Genomic DNA, 21,365 nt, shown 5'->3' on the forward strand with positions numbered 1-21,365 from the left:
ACATTGCCTAGGTAGAGGCACTTTTTTAAATAAAGGAACGTGGATCCCCAAGGAGGTCTAAATAAAAAGCACTGGGTGGTTCATATCTATTACTTTCATTCTTTAATCCATAGGACTACTCTATTTGTATTATATTTTAGTATTAAACATTTTGGTTGTTTTTCATTTATAACATTATCTGCGATTTTCGGATTATGAACTAAAATCCGTTGCTGAATCAGGTGAATACCATAGCAGGTACATGTTTGATAGTAAGAGATTTTAGGTAATGGAGATCTCAGATCCTTGCTAACAGGTTGGCTAGATAGTACTTTGGTCAAGTATTTCATATTTTGATCCAGGTACCTATGAAAATAATCTGGCATTTTACATGCTTAAGCACTTTGAAGAGGGCTCATCTAATTTTTCCTCGAACCACTGATTTGTTGTCATAGCATAGAGCTTATTTGAGGCGACCAGCGAGCGCTTCAAAATAAGCTTGTTTTTTAATCCAAAGGACACTATTTCTATTTTTCATTACAGCTGCAATGGATAAAATTAGTATCCATATCCTGTTGGAAATTCAAATACCTTTGTCTTGTCTTGTACCTAGTAAACGGTTACAAAGGAAATGTCACTTCACATAAGATTTAGTTGCCAAGATTTTTGAAAAGAAACACCGATATGTCCCTCGCAGTTGCCCTAACCACGCAGCTTTATGCTGCTTCAAGTTGCTCAAACTGTGCTGTAAGAAAGCCCTTAACTGCTTACAAGGCCAGGCACTGAAACGGAGTATTGCACAACTCTTCACCACCGGGCGGTTTCGCTTCCAAATCTGGCCTTCGTATCACCCCACGGCGGGAGCAGCTCCTCGCTCCACTGGAGCCAGCCCCGTTCCCCGCAAAAGCAGCCGGGGTTTCCTCGTCCGAGCGTCGGGCGCCCCTTCCTCTAGCCAAGGTTCTCGTGAAAGCGAAGCCGGGCAGGCGCGGGCCCCGGGAGGTCCCATTGTCCAGCTCAGGAGACCCGGGCTCCCCTGAGCGACTGCCGCACTCGTGTCCCACCGACCAGGTGGACCAAAGCTCCGCGGGTCTCCGCGCCGCTCCCCTCCCCCCCCCCCGCCGCCCCATTGTTTGCCTCGCCCCGCCCCAGGGGACACGTGCGCCTGCAGCTTCCCGAGCGAGGCGAGCCCGGGGTGGCGGCGGCGTGGACATCGCATGGAACGGCTGCGCGGGCACGCGCCGTACCGGCCGCGCACGGCCCGGTGGGTTCCCTCGGGGAGCTGCGCTCCCGCCCCGCGCTCCGCCGACCCGGGGCGGGAGCGGGGGCGGGGGTGGCGTGCGCGTGGTGCTGCGGTGGGGGTGGGGTGGGGCGGGGTGGGGAGATGCCTGTCTCCTGACAAAGGAGGACAAGTGGGACACGCTGAGCCGGCCCGGCCCGGCCCGGCCCGCCCCGCCCCGCCTCGCCTCGCCCCGCCCCGCCTGGAGGGGAGCGGGCGGAGGAGTGTCGGGAGGGGAAGGGGCGGGCCTTTCATTCACTCTAGGCCCCGCCGCCGCCGCCGCCGCCGGAGCGGAAGGGCGGGGTCTCGCGCCCCCGGGGGGGGGGGGCGGTGAGGAGCAAGGGAGGCGGTGGGGCGTGGGGGCGGAGTCCGCAGGCGCGCGTCCCCTGGCGTAGGCTACGTCGTCACGTCGGCGCGGGAGAGAGAAAGAGAGAAGCCGACTAGGCAGGGACTAGGAGACAGGGCCGAGAGAGCGAGGGAGGGAGCGAGGGAGCGGGGAGGGGAAAGGTGGCCACTCGTGGCTGAGCGGCCGCGGACGGGAGTGGGAGTGGTGGGGGAAAGGAGCGGGGAGGGGAAGAAGAAAGGCCGAGAGACGAAGGCGGAGGGAGGCTGGTGGTGGTGGTAGGGGGAGAAGGAGGAGCTGGAGGAGCGCAGGGGCTGAGGGAGTGAGTGAGAAGCGGACGCGCGAGGGAGGGGAGGGCAGGGGAGGGGAGGGAAGGGGGGGGGGTCACGCGGGGGGCGCGCGCGCGCACCGGGAGCGCGCTCGGAGGCGAGTGGAACTGGATCGGGTTTGCTGCCAGCGGCGTGAGCTTCGGCCGCCATTTTACAACAGCTCCACTCGCGCCGGACACAGGGAGCAGCGAGCACGCGTTTCCCGCAACCCGATCTCCTCGGACAGGATTTCTCCGCCGCAGCCCAACGGAGAGGTAACGACCGCCAGGGCCCGGGTCTGGGAGGGGAGCTCCGTGACATTGTGGAGGGAGCTAGGGGAGGGCGGTGCGGGGAGAAACCGGCTTTTCTGGAAAATGGATTCCAAGGGGGAGAGGAGCACGTTGACTGGGGCTGCCTGGGAGTAGGCCGCGGCCCGCGCCGCCACTTCCTCCTCGTCCATGTGCTGCCGCCGTTCGGGCTTTGTCTGCGGCGCTCCCGGGAGGAGGCGCCCCCGCGGCCCCGTGGCCCGCGCGGACCGCGAGCGGCGGCGGAGTTGGTGCTGTCGTGGCCGCGGCCGCGGCGCGGGAGTGGGCGGAGAGGAGCGGGTCCCGTCCCGCAGCCGCGCGGGGCTCTGGGGCGGTGCTCGCGCTCCGGCGGGTGTTGGGCAGTTCGCGGAACGCTCGCACGCCGCCGGGTCGCCGGCCCCGGCCCGGGGGTGGGACAGCTGGTCCCGGCGCCGCAGTCCTTGCACAGACCGGCGAGGGGTGGGGGCTTGCAGCGCGCGCCGCGGCTCCTGTCTCGGCGGGGCGAGCGGGCGGCCGGGGGTCGCCGGCGCCTGGGGCGGAGAGAGCCATGTGTCACGGCGGGGACGGCGGCGCGGGGGGCGGGGAGAGCCTGTGGCCTGGCGCCGCCGCGACCTCGGTGTTGAGGGGCGAGGTTGAGCTGCTGCTGCTTTCTGGGGGCTCCGGGTTGATGTCGGGAGCCAGTGACGGTCGGCTTGGCCTGGGACGCGGTGGGTTTCCGTTGAAGGAAGTTGTAGGACATTTGAAGGCGCAGAGCACGTGTTTCTAATGGGCTCCCGGTGGCCGCCGCGGTGAGGCTGCCGCTGTGGGTGCGGAGTCGGGGGCGGGCTTTGGGGTGCGGGGGTGAAGGGTGGAGAAATTGGGTGGTGGGAAGGTAGCTGTATGAGCGCTTTGTTCTTCGCTGGCTGTTGTTACCGATCTATAAGCGGCAGGCGGGAAAAGCGCGCACTTTGGGGTTTACCTTTGAGAGGGAAAAGCCCAGCTTTGCTTTTTCCACGCACACCTCCGTCTCTGTCCGGGCACAGCTGCATGTGGCACGCTGGCTCGTCCTCGTGCTGATTGGGCTCCTTTTGTAATATGGTTTTTCCTAGGGAGTGTTAGCAGGTGAGTCAGGGGTGGTGCTAAGGAAAAACATAGGGAATCCGTCCTTCTGTGCCCCGCGCTCCAAATCTGGCTTGTGAGGCGATAGTGTCTTTCAAGTAAGGTTTCTTTAAAGGGAGGCGCAGGCTGGCTGGTGTAGAAATTGGTAGAGGAAGTAAAGATTGGGGCTCTCATATTGTCTTCTACCCTTTTTGAAGATTCTAGTTTAATTTTGCTTATTGCGTTTGAACAGATCTCTGGAAACATGGCTACAGAACATGTTAATGGAAATGGTACTGAAGAGCCCATGGATACTACTTCTGCAGTTATCCATTCAGAAAATTTTCAGACATTGCTTGATGCTGGTTTACCACAGAAAGTTGCTGAAAAACTAGATGAAATTTACGTTGCAGGTAAGAACTAACACTTGCAAAATTATATTAGAAATTTTTCTATTGGATTTCTGGCTTTGAGCTAAAATAGCAACTTTTTGTGGTTTCCAATAAGTGTGGGAACTGGAGATTTGCCTTGTGATAGTTTTGACCTAGAGGTTAAGGTGTATAGAGGGAGGGAAAAAGGAAGGGTTAAGAGGTAAAGGTTGGCTGGCCAGATGGATAAGTATATGATGGTAGCAACAGCTGCTAAATGTTGGGAGCAGGTCACGTGACTTTTTGGGGTATTTTTAAAGTCGGATTCTTGTTAAATAACTTGGTAACCGAGGACTTGTAGTCGGTCTTGGTGTGACTTGCTTTTTCTAGTGGCGTTTGAAATCGAGTAGCAGTTCAGTTGTCATGCTTGGTACTTTGTTGGTTGATTTTAGAATTTGTAAGCCTATGTGTTTACTCTAGAAATAATTAGTGTTTAGAACTGACTTAGATACAGAGCGAGATATAAAAGAAGTTGATTCATTATCGTATGTGTGGTTGAGAGGCCTTTTTTAGTTCAGAATGGCTAAAGAAGGTGTTTTTTTCATTATATAGATGATAACGGGAATGGAAGAATTGTTAGTTGGCACACATGTACTTGTATTGGCAAACATGGTCTTTTCTTAAAAAAAAAAAAGTCTTTCCAAAAATATTGAAAGTTGACGATTAATTAAAGTTTTGTCTTCTCCAGGGCTGGTTGCACATAGTGATTTAGATGAAAGAGCTATCGAAGCTTTAAAAGAATTCAATGAAGACGGCGCATTGGCAGTTCTTCAGCAGTTTAAAGACAGTGATCTCTCTCATGTTCAGGTAATGTTGTAAAAAGAATGAAAAACTTGTAGTTTTGATATAGTTTGTTTTATTTGATTACATACAGGTAAGACAATTATTGTTAAATATAATTGGAAAATTCCTTTACAGAACAAAAGTGCCTTTTTATGTGGAGTCATGAAGACATACAGGCAGAGAGAAAAACAGGGGACCAAAGTAGCAGATTCTAGCAAAGGACCAGATGAGGCAAAAATTAAGGTATGTCTTAAAAAACTTTTTTTAATCCCTTCAGTTTTAAACTTCTTTTGACTGTTTTCTAGCTTGGGTAAATATTCCTTGGGTGTGAAATGGGTGGTGTTTTTTAAGATGTTGAGAGTTAATGACCATGAGATAATTTGTTAATCTTTTCTAATTACTACTTTTTGAAAAGTTTCCTGCCTTTAACTATTTCTGATTCTAAAACAATTCATTGTTCTTAAGTTTTTCTTGTTACACAGCTGCAGATGTTTAAATCTGTGCTATTGGTGTATTCTAAATAGAAGATTTGAAGAAATACATTCACCATATTTCTAGATACTTTTTGAAAAGCTACAAAACCAGGTTACTGACATTGGAGCCAAAATGGGAGGGAATCAGTTCACCTCATATGGTGGAGTGTGTACGTTTAGCAGTTGACTGCTTTTCTTAGGAGTCTCAAGCCCCCAGATAAAATGGCTTTAGAATTTTAACACTGTCTTCTTTCCCTCCCATTAGTATGGGTTCTTAAGGCTAATTTGTTGATTTCTTTTTTTTTTTAAAGATTTTATTTATTCCCCCCCGCCCCCCAAACCCCAGTAGATAGTTGTATGTCGTAGCTGCACATCCTTCTAGTTGCTGTATGTGGGACGCGGCCTCAGCATGGCCGGAGAAGCGGTGCGTCGGTGCGCACCTGGGATCCGAACCCGGGCCGCCAGCAGCGGAGCGTGTGCTAAGCCACGGGGCTGGCCCATAATTTGTTGATTTCTAAAAGCAGCCTTTAACAATAAAATTGATTAGTCTGGAAATGTAAATGAGGAAACTGAGGCTGGGGAGTGGGAAATTTTTTTTTAAAGTCGTATAGAGCAGTAAATAGCTTCACATTCAACTGGGTTTTGATCTTGGGTTGGTTTTTAGTTCATAGGGAATATGGTGATCATACTAGTTTTAATCTGGTGTTCTTAATACAGTGTGCCGGTGCTCTTGAACCCCGGGTTATGGTTTAAGAAAATCAGTTATTAAGAAGGATGTAGGTGTTGAGTGGTGTTTTAATGTATGGGAAGAGGGAAGCTTGGAATATGAAATTAGCTGTTAATGTTATCCATAACTTTGAGCTTTCACAGGTCCAGCTATGAGTGAATTGTGTTTGAACTGTAAATCTAATTTTTCTGTAGAAATGGAATATAGTTGTCCCCACTGTAATTATATCAGTTGTAATTAAATCTACATTTGGGAGTTAGAATTACTACAGTTTTATAAAAAATTTGAAGTTTACTTTGTGTGACTTTCAGTTCTGTCTTTGGAAGGGAATGGCTTAAAGCTTTAGTGTGACTTAAATTGTGGCAAGAAGGCTTAGAGGCGTTTTTATAGGATGTTGGATAGAGGGAATAAGTTTTTCCTTTTTGTTTTTAGGAATTGACATAAAAGATTATTTGGGTCATAAAGATTAAGGTGAAAAGCACAGGGATTACATATGAGAAAAAGGGATGATGAGGCATTTAATAGTTTATGTGATAGTAATTATTTTTGTTACTAACCTATTGCTGTACCTTTAAGCGAATATACCTGTGTATAATAGAAAGATTGCTTAAAATATGTAGCACTTTGTGGGCCTTTTTGTTAGAGAGCTTAGGAATAGAGGAGTTTTTATCAATTCTAGTATTTTTTCATAAACATTTAATGTTGTTTGAGTAAAAGATGTTTTAACTCTGTCTAGTCATTTTCAGAGACTGAGGTGACCCCAGATCATTTAATGGCGTTTTGATAAGTTTCGTCATGTGCCTGGTGTTTGTTTTTATTTCAGGATTTATCAGCTAAATATTAGATTGGTTTTATTTTTTAGAAAACCAGTTTTGTGCTTTGTGGTTGAGATGGTAGAGAAGGGGAATAATTCTTGGTTTTTTTCCTTAGGCTAAACAGCGGACTACTACTTTGTAGTAGTTTTGCCTATAATAAGGAATGAAGAGAATCTGCTAATGCTTTGAGTAAATATGAGTTGTGTAAATTTTATCAGTTCACTTTTAGGGAGATAAAATGTAGAAGTTCTGTCACAATGTTGCAAGTTCATAGAGTTTTCAAAGTTATTTTGGCTCTCACATTTCTGAATGATCCATGCTGTCCTGTGAAACGTGGCACTGGAATGTCAAATGAGTAAGAGGTTATCTTTCCTATAGCTCCTAAGTTTCTAGACTTAGCTTCAGAAGTGTAATTTCTATAAAGGTTGCTGAAATGTCCATATTGACATTATGTACCCAGGAGTGTGTGGTATGGGGAATTTATTGGGTAAGAACTGCAGACTTGGGAGACAGAACTTGTTCAGCTTCTTTAGGAGAGGATTAAACTCAACCAAATTTAGGTGCGGTAATTTTTTTTAGGTGGTAGTAGCAGAATAGATACACTCTGTCTTGAAAGTTGTCAGTGGATTAATATTAGTTTTTTGTTGTTCACTAAGCACTGCTCAATAATTAATTGGAGACTGGAAAATAATTTGAAGAGGATCCTGAAATTTTCGCTATATATTAGGGCTATTACAAATGCACATTAAACGGGAGTTTCTAAAACAGACACCAGAAACCTATTTGTAGGGAATATTGCCAAGATAAATAGAAAGATTTGAACAAGATTGATTTTTAACTGCTAAATGCATGGGTGTGGTCTTGTGAATTAAATGTATTAATGATATTTGAACTTTTCAAGGCACTCTTGGAAAGAACGGGCTACACACTTGATGTGACCACTGGACAGAGGAAGTATGGGGGACCGCCTCCAGATTCCGTTTATTCAGGTCAGCAGCCTTCTGTTGGCACTGAGGTAAAGAAACTAAAAACTTGTACTTTTTGTAGTAAATGCACAAGTATCTGGTTTCCTAAAGAAACTCTCCATGGTTTTTACTTCATGTTTAATTTACAGATATTTGTGGGGAAGATCCCGAGAGATCTATTTGAGGATGAACTTGTTCCATTATTTGAGAAAGCTGGACCTATATGGGATCTTCGTCTAATGATGGATCCACTCACTGGTCTCAATAGGGGTTATGCGTTTGTCACTTTTTGTACAAAAGAAGCAGCTCAGGAGGCTGTTAAACTGGTAAGTTTTTGTTCCCTTCGTTTTCACATTCGTTACCTTTAGTTAAAGCCAGGTTTTTTCTTATTGTGTCTAAGAGTTCACCAGATTTTTTTTTTGAAGTGCTTGGATTAGGCATTGCCTTTCACATTGTGTATGGAGCAGTAGTCTTTGCATGTGTAGTTGATCGAACTCAGGATCTGTAAGGTAGTGTGGCAGAGTTCCTAGTTATTGGTTCTTTGAAACATCTGGCTGAGTATTTATTTTATTTTTTAAATTTATAAGAATGTTAAAAGGTTTAGGAAAGTAACTAATAGATAGGGCTCCCATAATTTCTGGCCATATCTGGGCCGTCCCTTTTTCTAAAATATTTCACAAAGACATTCTGATGATAAATTTCTGGTTAATGAAATAAAGAATTTTGTAGAGAGTGGCAACATTTGATTTAAAAGCACCAGATGTTAGGTGAGGACCTAGTTATTTTCCCAACTTTTAAAAAAGAATTTTAATGTTTCAAATTATGGTTTATATAACTTTTCTTTAAGCTAGTTTTATTAAATTCTGTGACTCAAGTGGTTTTTACGTTTTGTAGTTGAAAATGCCAAGGATTACTTTCAACCCAAGAAATGTACCAAAAAGTACAACTGGGGAGGAATTTTTGTAAATGGTTCACTATAGCAGATGTTTGTTAAATTTGCTTTATCTGGCTTATACATTTTATGGGTAATTCTAAACAAACTTAAAGTCCTCAGACTGATTTTTGCGTCCTGAATTTTATTTTTCCTTCCCTCCTCATCAGACATTGCATTTTAAGGCAAAAGCTTTAAGGAGAAAAAGAAAACCAGTATACTTGCTTTCTTTGTTGCTTGAATCTCTCCATTGGTGTGTAGAATTGAATGTGGTAAGGATTTAACACTAGAAAAGTATGCTCCTTGGAAGAATATGGGTGTCTTCAAAAAAAGAATTCAGGAGTTTAGGTATTTCTTTTTAAATCATTGTTGATTTTTCCCTCCAAAGAATGCTTTCTGTTTCAGAGGGTGTATAGCTCTATAGGGAGCTTTGAGCTGTCAGAATTTTAGTTTAAATAGTTCGGGTAAAATTAAGGATTTTTTAGAGTTCTGGAAAGATACTTTAGAGATCATCCACTTTAATCTATAAGAGAGTAGAACATTTTTGCCAGGTAGTAATAAAGTAGCGGTAAGTTTTAATATGGAAATGTAGAATGGTTGAGAAGGCAATGAGCTATCTTACTACAAAAAGCTAGTACAGAGTTTGTCCAGTGATGTCAGACCCATTTTATTTACTAGGCATTAAATAAAATATTAATTTTATTTAATAAGTATGGTTACTTAGTGGTTTTTTTTTTTTGTGAGGAGGATCAGCCCTGAGTTAACATCCATGCCAATCCTTCTCTTTTTGCTGAGGAAGACCAGCCCTGAGCGAACATCTGTTGCCAGTCCTCCTCTTCTTTTTTTTTTGTTCCCCCCTTTTTCTCCCCAAAGCCCCAGTAGATAGTTGTATGTCATAGTTGCACGTCCTTCTAGTTGCTGTATGTGGGACGCTGCCTCAGCATGGCCGGACAAGCGGTGTGTCAGTGCGCGCCCAGGATCCGAACCTGAGCCGCCAGTGGCCGAGTGCGCACACTTAACTGCTAAGCCACGGGGCTGGCCCCGGTTACTTAGTGTTTTAAGTATGATTTGTGTATCTATTAACATTTTTGAAAGGAATCATTAAACTATCATTTATAGAATACTTAATTCTTTCTGTGAAAAATACACTATGGTAGGTCCTCACTAAAATTGTAGACAATTTCCAGAAAACTTAAAAGATACATCATTAGAGGAAGGTGATATATAATCCAGTTGTAACATGATGATTTTGGGTGCTAATAAATACACATTATGAAATATGTTTTAGTTTGGGCAGTTGCCTTGGCTTAACATATAATACAGTCCAAAATGGCATGGCTGTAGGCTCATAGTATATAGTCTTATTAATATAGTTTTTAAATTGTAATTCAGACACTTCCAGAGATAGCCAAACAGCCATTTTGATTGGTCTAGGAACTAACTCTTGTCCTAAACTTCTTTACATATTTTTCTGTTTGTGATTTGAGTCCTTATCTGGGCACATAATTATTTTTGACTTCCTGACGAATAGGAGGCTTTGCATTTTGGTGCCTTTTTAAAGATGTTCTTAGTGTAGTGGTATACATCCACTGGGATGAATTGGGTGTATTCATCATGGCTTTTTTTAAAAGGATGCTTTACTGTGCCCAGGAATTATGGTGGTAATAGAATTGAGGGATTTGCTTTAATACAGCGGTAAAAGATTGGTAAAAGAAAGGACTGGACTTTTGAGGAAATGAAATCTTAGAGAAATACAAAACTCAAATTGATTTGGATGTGTTTTGCTACTTTGTATTTATTGTGGAAATGAGTACCCTTCCTAAATATAGTCCTTAAGAGAGCATATTTTGAAAACTGTCCCTGCTTGTGTTATATCGTGAGAGTCTACTTGAATTACAACTCTATCCAACGTGCATTTTTATCTGCAATAATTGAACTGTCATTCTAGTTGTAGATAATCAAATGTTCAGAAAATGCGTCTTTTGCATTATTTATAGATAAGACTAAAGCAACATCTCTTTTTGCTTTCATGTAGTTTGTTCTTGAGGAACACTTTAGGTCAAGATAGTTTATGTATTCAGCCTTATTTTTTGATATGATTCAGTGATGATTTTTCCCCCTGGGTTAAAATCTGCACCAGAATTACTTATAAAAATGGGTTAATTGATATTGACAGCTGAGGAAGAGGCATGAAGTTAGAAGCAATTGCAGATTTCTTAAATGACCCAGTTTTGGCCAACATCTGCCTGGTATTTGGGGGAATAGAAAAATTCATCCCTAAATGATGATAATCTAGCTAGAGAAGCAAGATCTAAATTTGTGAAAAGGTGAATAATAGCTACTACCACTTGATTGCTTGTTAAGGCACAGGAACTGTGCTAGGTGTTACATTATTACCTTTAAATACCATCTGAACCCATTTTTCAAGGTAAGTGGAGTTATCTTTATTCTGCAGAAGAGTAAATAGTCTGGGTGACTTGCCCGAGGCCATACAGCTTTAGTTTGACACCAGGTTTGTTTAGCTGGAGTGCCTATTGTTAACTAGACATAATGATTTAAATCAGCAGTACAAGTTATGTTGCCAGGTAGCCTGATTCTTTAAATTATGTAGTGGTTTAAGTAGTATTAAAAGGAGCTCAGGAAGTAAGTCCTGTCTCTACTGTCAACATATTTTTGCATCTAACTACTTTTTACCATCTTACTGCTACCACCCTAGTCTAAAGTACCATTTGAGGAAACCTTCTAGCTAGTCTCACTGCTTCCATTGTCCCTTTACAGTCTTACCATTCAGCAGCATATATTAGATTACAACATTCCCATGCTTGAAAACTCGAATGGTGGCTTCCAAACGAGGCCCTGTCGGATCAAGTGTCTGCTTACCTCTCCTCTTAACTCTTATTACCCTTCCATCCATACTTTGCCTTTTTTGTTCTCCACATAAGCTGTGACCGTTTCCATCTCAAGGCTGCCTTCTGCTGTTCTGCTTTCTGACATGTCTCCCAGTTATCACAGCTGCTGCCTTCTTATCAATCAGGTCTTCTTAGAAGGCCTTTCCTGACTTTGAGCAGCTTACCACCCAGTTGCCCCATGACAGTGTCCTGAACACGATAAAATAGAATGCTTAGGTGCACTTAAAATTATTTCTTGACTGGGCCAGCCCTGGTGGCCTAATGGTAAGTTTGGCGTGCTCTGCTTTGGTGGCCAGGGTTCCGTTCCCTGGCATGGACCTATACCACTTGTCTGTCAGTGGCCATGCTGTAGTGGCGGCTCACATACAAAAAGAGAAAGATTGGCAACAGATGTTAGCTCAGGGTGAATCTTCACGAGCCCAAAAAAAAAAAAAAATTCTTAAGACTGTAAATTATTTGCTTCTCTCCATCAAAATATAAACTCTTTTTTTCTATATCTTCGACATTTAGAACAGTGCTACTGTATAGTAAGTGCTGGATAAATAACCTGACTGGCTGACCAGTGCCATCTAATCCATTATTTATGACATGAGAATTTGTAACATTCCCATATTAGCTAGGGGCCATTTTGCTATTTAAAGGTTTCCTAGCTTGCATTTGCAGTTATTTATTCTGTGCCGCCTTCAGTTAGAGAGATTAGCTTAGATTAATGGGAGGTGATGCTTTTCCCTTCAACTTCTGGGACGCATTTGGAAGTACAGTCATGCACGCATAATGATGTTTTGGTCAATTTGGGACCGCATATACCATGGTGGTCCCATATAGCCTAGGTGTCTAGTAGGCTGTACCATTTAGGTTTACGTAAGTATGCTCTCATGTTCGCACAATGAAGAAATGGCCTAACAACGTATTTCTCAGAACGTAGTCCCATCATTAGGTGATGCATGACTGTATATGCAGTGTTTGGCATTTTCACAAAGACCAGGAGGAAGGGCAGGCAAGTATGTATGTGTATTTTGGGATGTGCTGCTGGAATTGGAGCCCAGGGCCACTGGCGCAGCAGTGCCCTTTACGGTCCTATATAATGGAAGTATCCTGCTGAAAATGCTAATGGTACCTATGTTATAAACACTGGAGTCGTTGATCTCTATTTGAACATTGAGAGTTCTGGTTTTAATTGCCACTGATAGTTTTATTCACCGAAGTGGTTGTGTACACGTGTACAACCATTCTGATAAATGTGGCTGACAAGATAGTCTACAAAATATTTTAGTAGCGACTTAGCAAATATTTAGTGTGTTTAACACGAAAACTTTTACTATGGGCATACAAGGTAGTAGTTTGACCCAATTCTTGACTTCAGAGTTTGTAGGAGATGAGAGGCTAACTACTGTTTAAAGTAGGTGGTTCAAAGGGTAACAGGAATGAAGGGGTAGATTGCTTTGGGTTGGGGTTGTTAGAGAAGACTTGATGATAAAGAGGTTTGAGCAGGACCTAGTAAAGGAAACAGGTGAATCTAGTTGAAGCAGTGTTTTTGTGGAAAGAAGTAGGAGATAAAACTTGGATAAAGTCACTGCCAGAAGGTGGTGGTCATGACTGCTGGGCTAAGTTGCATGGTGCCATTCAAGTTTTGAGCCTTGGTGTGGGTAGCATGATGTAAATGCTAAAATAATGAAGGATGTTTGGATGAAGAGAACAAATGCCAGGAGGGTGGCAGCAATAGAAAGGAGAGGTTAAAGATTTTTAAGGGAGAAATGATAGATAGTGGTGGTATGCTATACGTTCTGTTCCAGTTTTCATCAATGATTTAAATGAGGGCATAGTTGGACTGCCCTTGAAATGTTTGGAGACTTGAATCTGCATGCAGTGATAAATATCCTGATGACAAAATCAGGATCTGAAAAGATTTTGATAGTCTGGGACAGATATCTCACACCAGCAAGATGGAACTGAGTGGGGAAAAAAGTCAAGTCCTGTACACAACTAATTTCACAAGTAAGCTGTAGTGTGAGTCAGCAGTGTGATGTGGTTGCTGAATAAGCTAAGGTAATCATGGACTACATGTTATAGAGGCATGGTGTCTAGAAGTGGAAGATTAGGAACAATCTCCAGCTTATTCTAGACTCTCAGTTTCAGTCTGCATGTACAATCTTGTGTTATGGATGTCACTATTTGGTGACACTTGGAGGCACTTTAGTTTGCCACTATCAGTGACGGAATGATTAACCATGCATAGAAAACAATTGAGTCATGAGCGTTGTGTGTGGGTAGATGAAGTACTGTTATTTGGGGGAGGATATAGATTTATTATAGAATTTTTAAGGAAGTAGATTTTGGCTCAATGTAAAGAAGACTTTCTAATGAAGAAATGTTTAAAAATAAAGTGGACAGGCTTGGGAAATAGTGGCTTTGTTGCTATAAGAAGAGCGAAGACTGAACAGTCACTTGTGGATCAGATTCCAAATCTGAGATTGCTAAATTTCTGGGGATTTGGTGACTGGCTATGAAGGAAGGAAAAAGTGACTTGAGATTTTGAGCTTAGATGACAGGAATGTTCCGGGCTGTCTAACTCCTGTTTTGGTGTTCTGAAATGCTGAAACTGCATTGATTAACGTTCAGAGTTCATCTTTATTTTGTTTGGTCACCTCACTGTGGTACTGGATCTGAGAGCTAGATTTCTAAAACTTCTTAATGTCAGTGCCCACCTTCCTAGAGTTGGAAAGATTTCATCTTTTTTGTTCATTTTGATGCTATCATACTGTCCTGATAATACTAATAACTCTTGAGAGTTAGGGTTTATCAGCATTAAAGTAGAATCTTTATTAGAGGTCAGAACAGTTGTTTTTGTAATGCCTATCGTCTAACTCACTGTTACCCACCTGCTGGGATGCAAGTTTATTTTTGAATCTAAGGTGATAGGTTGGTCTTTAATCATATTAAGGAGGGAGAACACTAAGCAATTCAAATATGCGTATAAAAGTGCATGTTTAATCTGTAGATGGGACTTCGCTTTAAGAAATTTTTATTTTTAGGTACTTTTGCTTTATTTGGACAATATGCCCAGAGAGTCTCCTCTGCTCCTTTAATGACTTATTTTTGTTGGAGAACCAGTTTACTTTTTGTGGGTTAGCTCTAATTGTTTCAAGTGTTTTTTTTTTTTTAATTAAAAAAAAATGGGTGAAGAGTTATAGTTTATAAGTCCTGCTAAATCTTCATGTCGTTTACATTGCTCAGAGACCACAGTCATCCTAAATACCTTCTACCTACCTTACCCTGACTTGATTAACCATAGCAGGGCCAGCAATGATGGATTAGAAGGGAAGAAACTTTTCTTCTGTAGAGAATAATGGAAATCATTGCTAGTTTGAAGCAGCGTTGTTCATGTTGATGGAAGTAGTATAACCAGGGATTCTAGTTTTTCTTACAAGTTTTTTTTTTTTTTTTTTTTTTTTTAGAACTTACGTATTTTCTTATAGTAAATAGCTCCTGCTCTTAGAACATCTGGAAGATAAAAATACAAAAGAAGGAAAAATTATACCAAATACTGTCCTCTTCAAAATAACTATTTCTCCCTTTAAACACTTTATATTTCCTTCCATTCTTTTTCTGTTTTTAAATGTTTTTAACAACTCCAGGATTTACAGACTAGATGACCAAAGGAAAAGCCATTGATTTGTCACTAAAGCTGGCTATTTGATGCTAGATTATAAGAATCTAGGGAATGTACATGTCTTAAAGCAATTTGTGCTCTTAGGTTAACTTATTTGTGAAATATTGGGGTATTGTAGTCTACTTGTCTATAATCCCCTGCAATGATGGATTCAACCATTGCTTTACTATTTGCAGGTAACTTGTATATTTCTACTTTTATGATTTTATGAGGTTTTTGGTCTAAATAGAATATATAAATACTATGAGAAAACAAAGTTGGTGGCAGGCTCTCTCAACCTCAGCAGTATTGATATTTTAGACCAGGTAATTCTTTGTTATGCTGGAGTATCCTGTGAATTGTAGGATGTTTTAGTAACATCTCTGGCCTCTACCTACCCACTAAATAACCAGCAGCAAGCCCCCACCCCTAGTTGGCAACCAAAAATGTCTCTGGTCATTGTGAAATGTCCCCTGGGGGGCAAAATAACTCCTGTTGAGAACTGTAGGTCTTTGTTAACATAGAAGGGTGTTTTTGTTGACTTTTATAGGATTTAGGGATTGCAGAGTATTTGATGGTTGAGCTCAAATCTACAGAGGAGTTTGGATAGTGGAAGTTTCAGGGAAGGCATTTTATTCAGAGGCTTAGCACTACAGAAACAGTTTGAGAAGTGGTGTAAATAGCTAAGATTATAGTATTGTGGAGAGAAAGGGAAAGTAGTAGAAATTTTAGGATGCGCTTCTATGATGTCTAAGTGTTTTAACTTTATTTTTTTGGTGTTGGGGAGCCATTGAGAGATTTTTTTTTCAATAGGCAAAAATAGTGATCATTTAAAAAAAAAAAAGTCTCTGGCATAAGTGTAGAGAATAGAGATAATCCTGGGATCATGATGACCAGTGATTTCGGCAGCGTGAACTCAGTCAGTGGGATAGAAAGTATGAAACTATTCTGAACTGGAGGAAGGACGTTTGAACTTTGTTTAATTTTGAATATCTGGAGATGGAGAAAGGGACAGGGGGGAGTCGATTTTTTGACTTATGTACATTTTCTTCTCTTAAACCTGATGTACCTTTTGTGCAAGAATGGGGATATTAGGGAGAGGAATGGTTTTACTTTTGCCATAAGGCTGGTCTGTAAATTATGTGGAAACTCATGTTGGTTTTTTTAGTTTGTGCATACAAAATAGATTTTGAGGCCAGGTATGGGGGGATTAATCAATAATTACTACTGCTGCTGCCACCATTATTAGTAACATGAAATTTTGAGGTGGTTTTAACTGTGTAATATATTAATCCAGTTTTCTAGATAACTCGAATGCTTTTAAACTTTGGTTTGTAGGTAACACTGATCCTTAGATTTGTTATTTTGACAGGTTGGGTTTTGCCTCTACAGTATCTCACCCTTCTGTGAGATGTGGTTACTTGAAGATTAAGTTTACTTTTTACTGTAGTTTTATAGTTGGCTTCTCTACTTGCACCATAATCAGTCTACTTGTCTTTCTCCAACTTTATTGTAGGCTTGATGAAAACAAAACGGGGAAAAACAGGGTCTGATTCAGGATAACAAGGTTCTTTCCTTTTAGAGTTAAGTATTTGAAGCTGAAAATTCCTTATTGCAATTTTTTACAAGAGGGAAGGGGACATGGAAAAATAGACTTAGGTGCTGATTAAAAGAAAAGCAGACAGCTTGCTGCTATTTGAATCAATTTCCTTTGCATGAGGATAACAGGTTGGCAGGATGAATTTAAGTAGAAATTAAGGTATTGTGGAATTGGCAGTTTTGAATTTAAGCTGCTACAGACCTGATTTCCTACTTTATGAAGTTTCCTAAATTTCAAGGACTTGACAAGTTTTTGCATTAATATAATCCATAAACGTGTTTAGTCTGTTTTGTCAGTACAGTCTTCATATCTGTCTCAGATTATAATTTCTTTTTACAATGTCTTATGGTAACTATTTTTTAAAGGATAAAAATACTTGATAAACACAGTGTTGAAATTTTAATTTGTTAAAAGATTTTGTTTTTTGTACGAGATTTGCATATATTTATATAATAAGCACTTATAATAGGATATTATAAATATTTTATAAACATGGTGTACTTTTTCCCCTTCCAGTATAATAATCATGAAATTCGTTCTGGAAAACACATTGGTGTCTGCATCTCGGTTGCCAACAATAGGCTTTTTGTGGGCTCTATTCCTAAGAGTAAAACCAAGGAACAGATTCTTGAAGAATTTAGCAAAGTAACAGGTAAGTTGGATTTATTTGGAAGGAGGTGCAGCTTTTAATACTGAAGGTAATTGCATACTTCTGTGTGTTAAGCACTGTTTTAAACACTATGTTTATTGACTTGTATTCTCACTACACCCATTTGAGATAGGTAACTCCATTTTTCAGATAAGGGAAACAGGCACAGAGGGTTTTAGGAAATAACTTCCTGAACCTTATCTAGTAAGTAAGGAATGCAGCTGGGATTTGAACTCAGTCTGCAGCATTATTGTTGTGCTGCCCCTCTTTGGGAAGATTGTATTTCTTTGTGTGTTTTTATGTATTTCTAGGTGCTGGTTGACATTCTTAGTAGGATTGATTGATGTGTAATGATTTGATTTTCTAAATTATAGGAATAAGTACTGATGCTATAAGCAGAGATTATATGTTGTCAGTATGGTGCAGTTGCTTCGTGTAAAGCATTTTTTATAAATTTCCAAATGGCAGGCTGCTTTTATTAGAAAATATTTTTGGCTGCTAGAACGTTTAGCAAATTATCTGCGTGTTATCAGTCTCCAGGAACATTTGAACTTATTATATAATACTAATATATTCTATTTCATTTGAAATAAAGCTATTGATGTCTGAGGCCAGAAAAGTGTCATTAAAAAGAATTTTAGTGTTTACTTGAATAATAAAAATGTCTAACCATGTCTGACCGCTACTGCCATTTTCCTAAAACAGTTATGTAAAGGTTTTATGCCTCTGTCATTTAAAATAGAAGCAGAGCAGCCCTTAGGTCTAATTAAAAAGAATGCATTTTCTTTTCATGGAGATTTCTCTGTTGGGAGCATGTGGAAAGTATGGATTAGGTAAATTATCTGGACCACTTTTTTGAGAGTCCCTTGTAAAGATGAGGTTTTCATTTTGCTATTCAAATATTATATTAGAAAAATAAATCTTTTGATCTATTTGTCCTTGTCTGTTATTTTATCTAATTTCCTTGTAACGGTTGCTTCCTTTCAGAGGGTCTTACAGACGTCATTTTATACCACCAACCAGATGACAAGAAAAAAAACAGAGGCTTTTGCTTCCTTGAATATGAAGATCACAAAACAGCTGCCCAGGCAAGGCGTAGGTTAATGAGCGGTAAAGTCAAGGTCTGGGGAAATGTTGGAACTGTTGAATGGGCTGATCCTATAGAAGATCCTGATCCAGAGGTTATGGCAAAGGTAATGACAGTCAAGTTAAAAATTTTTTAGGGGGGAGTTGGTGGGAGAAGGGGAAGGGAAGACTTTAGAGAAGAGAAAAAAAGAACTTATAAAATGAGCTGTGTACGTTGTTAAACCATATTTTTAAAAGTGAGAGGAGTGTTCTTTGTTAAGGTCACATACCAGAATAATACCCTGTGCATGGAGAGTGAATCCAGAAATTTGTTCGTGGATACTCAGCCCTAAAGTGTAGTTGTCATACTCATTATGAAGTAGTTAGCCTACATGCTGTGCAGATGGTTCACTTCCATCGTTGTGTGGGTTCTAAGAGCAATATTTTTGGTTTTTGAGAATGGCGCCATTAGCTTACATGGTTTTTGTGTTAAAAGTCTTACTCCTAAAAATAGTGAACTGTACTGCCCTCAGCAAAGCTGCTGCAGTTACAAGGTTTAGCTATTATTAGGTATCCTGCTTCAGCAGTCAGTTGAGACATCCTATGAGAACAAACATCTTTTGAGTCAACACTTTACTTACTAGTGCAGTTTGCAGTTAAATTATTCTACCCTTTGTCTTTTAAGAATCTCCCTTAATGGTTGTAGGCTAGTAGATACAACTAGTTCACTTAAATCAAGAGAAGAATGTGAAATGCTAGAACTTCGAATATTATTAAAGGATAAGTCGTCTTGAGGACAGAAGATACTTAGGATTCTTTTTACCTCTGGCCTATTAAGCTCACATTGGGTTAGCACTTTAAGAAATATGGATGCTGTTTCAAGTATTTCAGGAGGAAGTGATAATGTTTCTGAGCAAAAGGTGAAATTTTGTAATTATTTATTTCAATAAATAATTTCAAATTCTTTCATGATTGAAAGAATTTATCTTATCAATATTTTGAATACCCCACCCCCTCTTTATCTAAGATTTCAAAAGCAGGTCCTAATTAGTTTTGACCACCTGTTTTAAGTATTAAATGTTTTTAACAGCTATCTCACAGGGCATGGTGTTCACATTTTAAGGAAATAACCACCTCCATTTTGATTGCAAAATAATTACTAATTTACTAAAAGCTAAAGCATACAGGCTTTTTTTTTTTTTTTTTTTTTTTTTTTGGTGAGGAAGATCAGCCCTGAGCTAAGATCGGTCACCAATCCTGCTCTTTTTGCTGAGGAAGATTGGCCCTGGGCTAACATCTGTGCCCTTCTTCCTCTACTTTATGTAGGACACCACCACAGCATGCCTTGACAAGCAGTGTGTTGGTGCATGCCCGGGGTCCGAATCTGTGAACCGCGGACTGCTGAAGCGGAGCGTGTGCACTTAACCGGGCCAGCCACCACATAGCTTTTTCTTTGAGCAGAAAGTAGAGAGTTCTCATATATCTCCTGCCCAAACACATGCACAGCCTCCTCAGCTATCAACACCTGCCTAGAGTAGTTCATTCGTTACAATGAGTGAACCTGCATTGATACATGATTATAATTCAAGGACCATAGTTTACATTAGGATTCACTCTTGGTGTTGTATGTTCTATGGGTTTAACACATGTACAACATGTATCCACCATCATAGTATCATCCATAATAGTTTCGCTGTCCTAAGAATCCTTCATGATCCACCTAGTCATCCTTCCCTCCCCTTTAACTCCTGGCAACTATTGATCCTTTTTACTGTCTCTGTAGTTTTACCTTTTCCCAAATGTCATATAGTTGGAATCATACAGTATATAGCTTTTTAAGATTATCTTTTACTTAATTATATGCATGTAAAGTTTCTTCATGTCTTTTCATGGTTTGATAGCTCATTTTTTTTTTAGCACTGAATAATAATTGTCTCCATGTACCACAGTGTGTTTATCCGTTCACCTACTGAAGGACATTTTGGTTGCTTCCAGGTTTTGGCAACTATGAATAAAGCTGCTGTAAACGTCCATATGCAGGTTTTTATGTGGACGTGTTTTCAGCTCATTTGGGTAAATACCAAGGAGTATGATTGCTGGATCGTATGGTAAAAGTATGTTTAGTTTTGTAAGAATCTGCCAAACGTCTCCAGAGTGACTGTACGATTTTGCATTCCCACCGGCAGTGTTCCTGTTGCTCCATATCCTCACCAGCATTTGGTGGTGTTAGTGTTTTGGATTTTGGCCATTCTAATAGATGTGTAGTGGTATTTCATTGTTGTTTTAACTTACAATTCCCTAATGACATACTGTGTTGAGAATCTCTTCATATGCTTATTTGCCATCTGTATATCTTGGTGAGAGATGTCTGTTCAGGTTTTTTGCCCATTAGATCCAGCACTCACAGTCCTTGGTATTTACCCAAATGAGTTGAAAACTTAGTCTATCTTTTATATTTCTGATATTCTTCTAATGGATTGTGACTAAAGTTAACTTTGTGGAGTAGGGTGGTGACATCTTGGAAATTGAACCCTTTGGAAATATACAGGGAGTTTCTCTTTTTCTTAAATTTCAGGTAAAAGTGCTGTTTGTACGCAACCTTGCCAATACTGTAACAGAAGAAATTTTAGAAAAGGCATTTAGTCAGTTTGGGAAACTGGAACGAGTGAAGAAACTAAAAGATTATGCTTTCATTCATTTTGATGAACGAGATGGTGCTGTCAAGGTAAATAACTGGGGGAATTATAGACATTTAAATTAGGCTAATGATTTTTAGTTATCCTAGAATCAGAATGGTTTAAAATATTGAAACTCAGACGTCATATAATCTACTCAAGCTAAGCTTTATTGGCGTTAGCAAATTGCGTAACTTAGTAAACTAAGTCAAAGGATAATTAGTTGAAGAGCTGGATCTTTAAATAAAATCTAGCAATTTTATTTTATCTCATCCTTCCAACATTAACGATAAATGATTTTTTAACTTTAAATGAATCATAATTGTTCTGAAAGGCCTACTTATTGATCGGTAACTCATTTTTTAAGGCTATGGAAGAAATGAATGGCAAAGACTTGGAGGGAGAAAA

General features: G+C 40.7%; 1 protein-coding gene across 4 annotated transcripts in view; it reads left to right on the forward strand.

Annotated features, from left to right (window-relative positions):
* The first annotated feature begins 2,026 nt into the window (after positions 1 to 2,026).
* The window catches only part of SYNCRIP (synaptotagmin binding cytoplasmic RNA interacting protein), a 29,660-nt gene continuing 10,321 nt past the window's right edge, over positions 2,027 to 21,365 (forward strand). For 2 of the 4 annotated variants that reach the window (XM_058566673.1, XM_058566674.1), the window contains exons 1-10: positions 2,099 to 2,181; positions 3,542 to 3,701; positions 4,405 to 4,523; positions 4,635 to 4,742; positions 7,416 to 7,529; positions 7,629 to 7,805; positions 17,085 to 17,220; positions 18,205 to 18,410; positions 20,858 to 21,007; positions 21,325 to 21,365. The exon at positions 21,325 to 21,365 is cut by the window's right edge and continues 81 nt beyond it. In XM_058566673.1, the coding sequence (XP_058422656.1) occupies positions 3,554 to 3,701; positions 4,405 to 4,523; positions 4,635 to 4,742; positions 7,416 to 7,529; positions 7,629 to 7,805; positions 17,085 to 17,220; positions 18,205 to 18,410; positions 20,858 to 21,007; positions 21,325 to 21,365 (1,199 nt within the window). In that variant the 5' untranslated portion in view covers positions 2,099 to 2,181; positions 3,542 to 3,553. Of the gene's footprint in view, positions 2,182 to 3,541; positions 3,702 to 4,404; positions 4,524 to 4,634; positions 4,743 to 7,415; positions 7,530 to 7,628; positions 7,806 to 17,084; positions 17,221 to 18,204; positions 18,411 to 20,857; positions 21,008 to 21,324 lie in introns of all 4 variants that reach the window. The other 2 variants (XM_058566675.1, XM_058566676.1) reach the window with 2 other exon arrangements.

This window comes from Diceros bicornis, chromosome 23, assembly GCF_020826845.1.
Source record: "Diceros bicornis minor isolate mBicDic1 chromosome 23, mDicBic1.mat.cur, whole genome shotgun sequence".
NCBI lineage: Eukaryota > Metazoa > Chordata > Mammalia > Perissodactyla > Rhinocerotidae > Diceros > Diceros bicornis.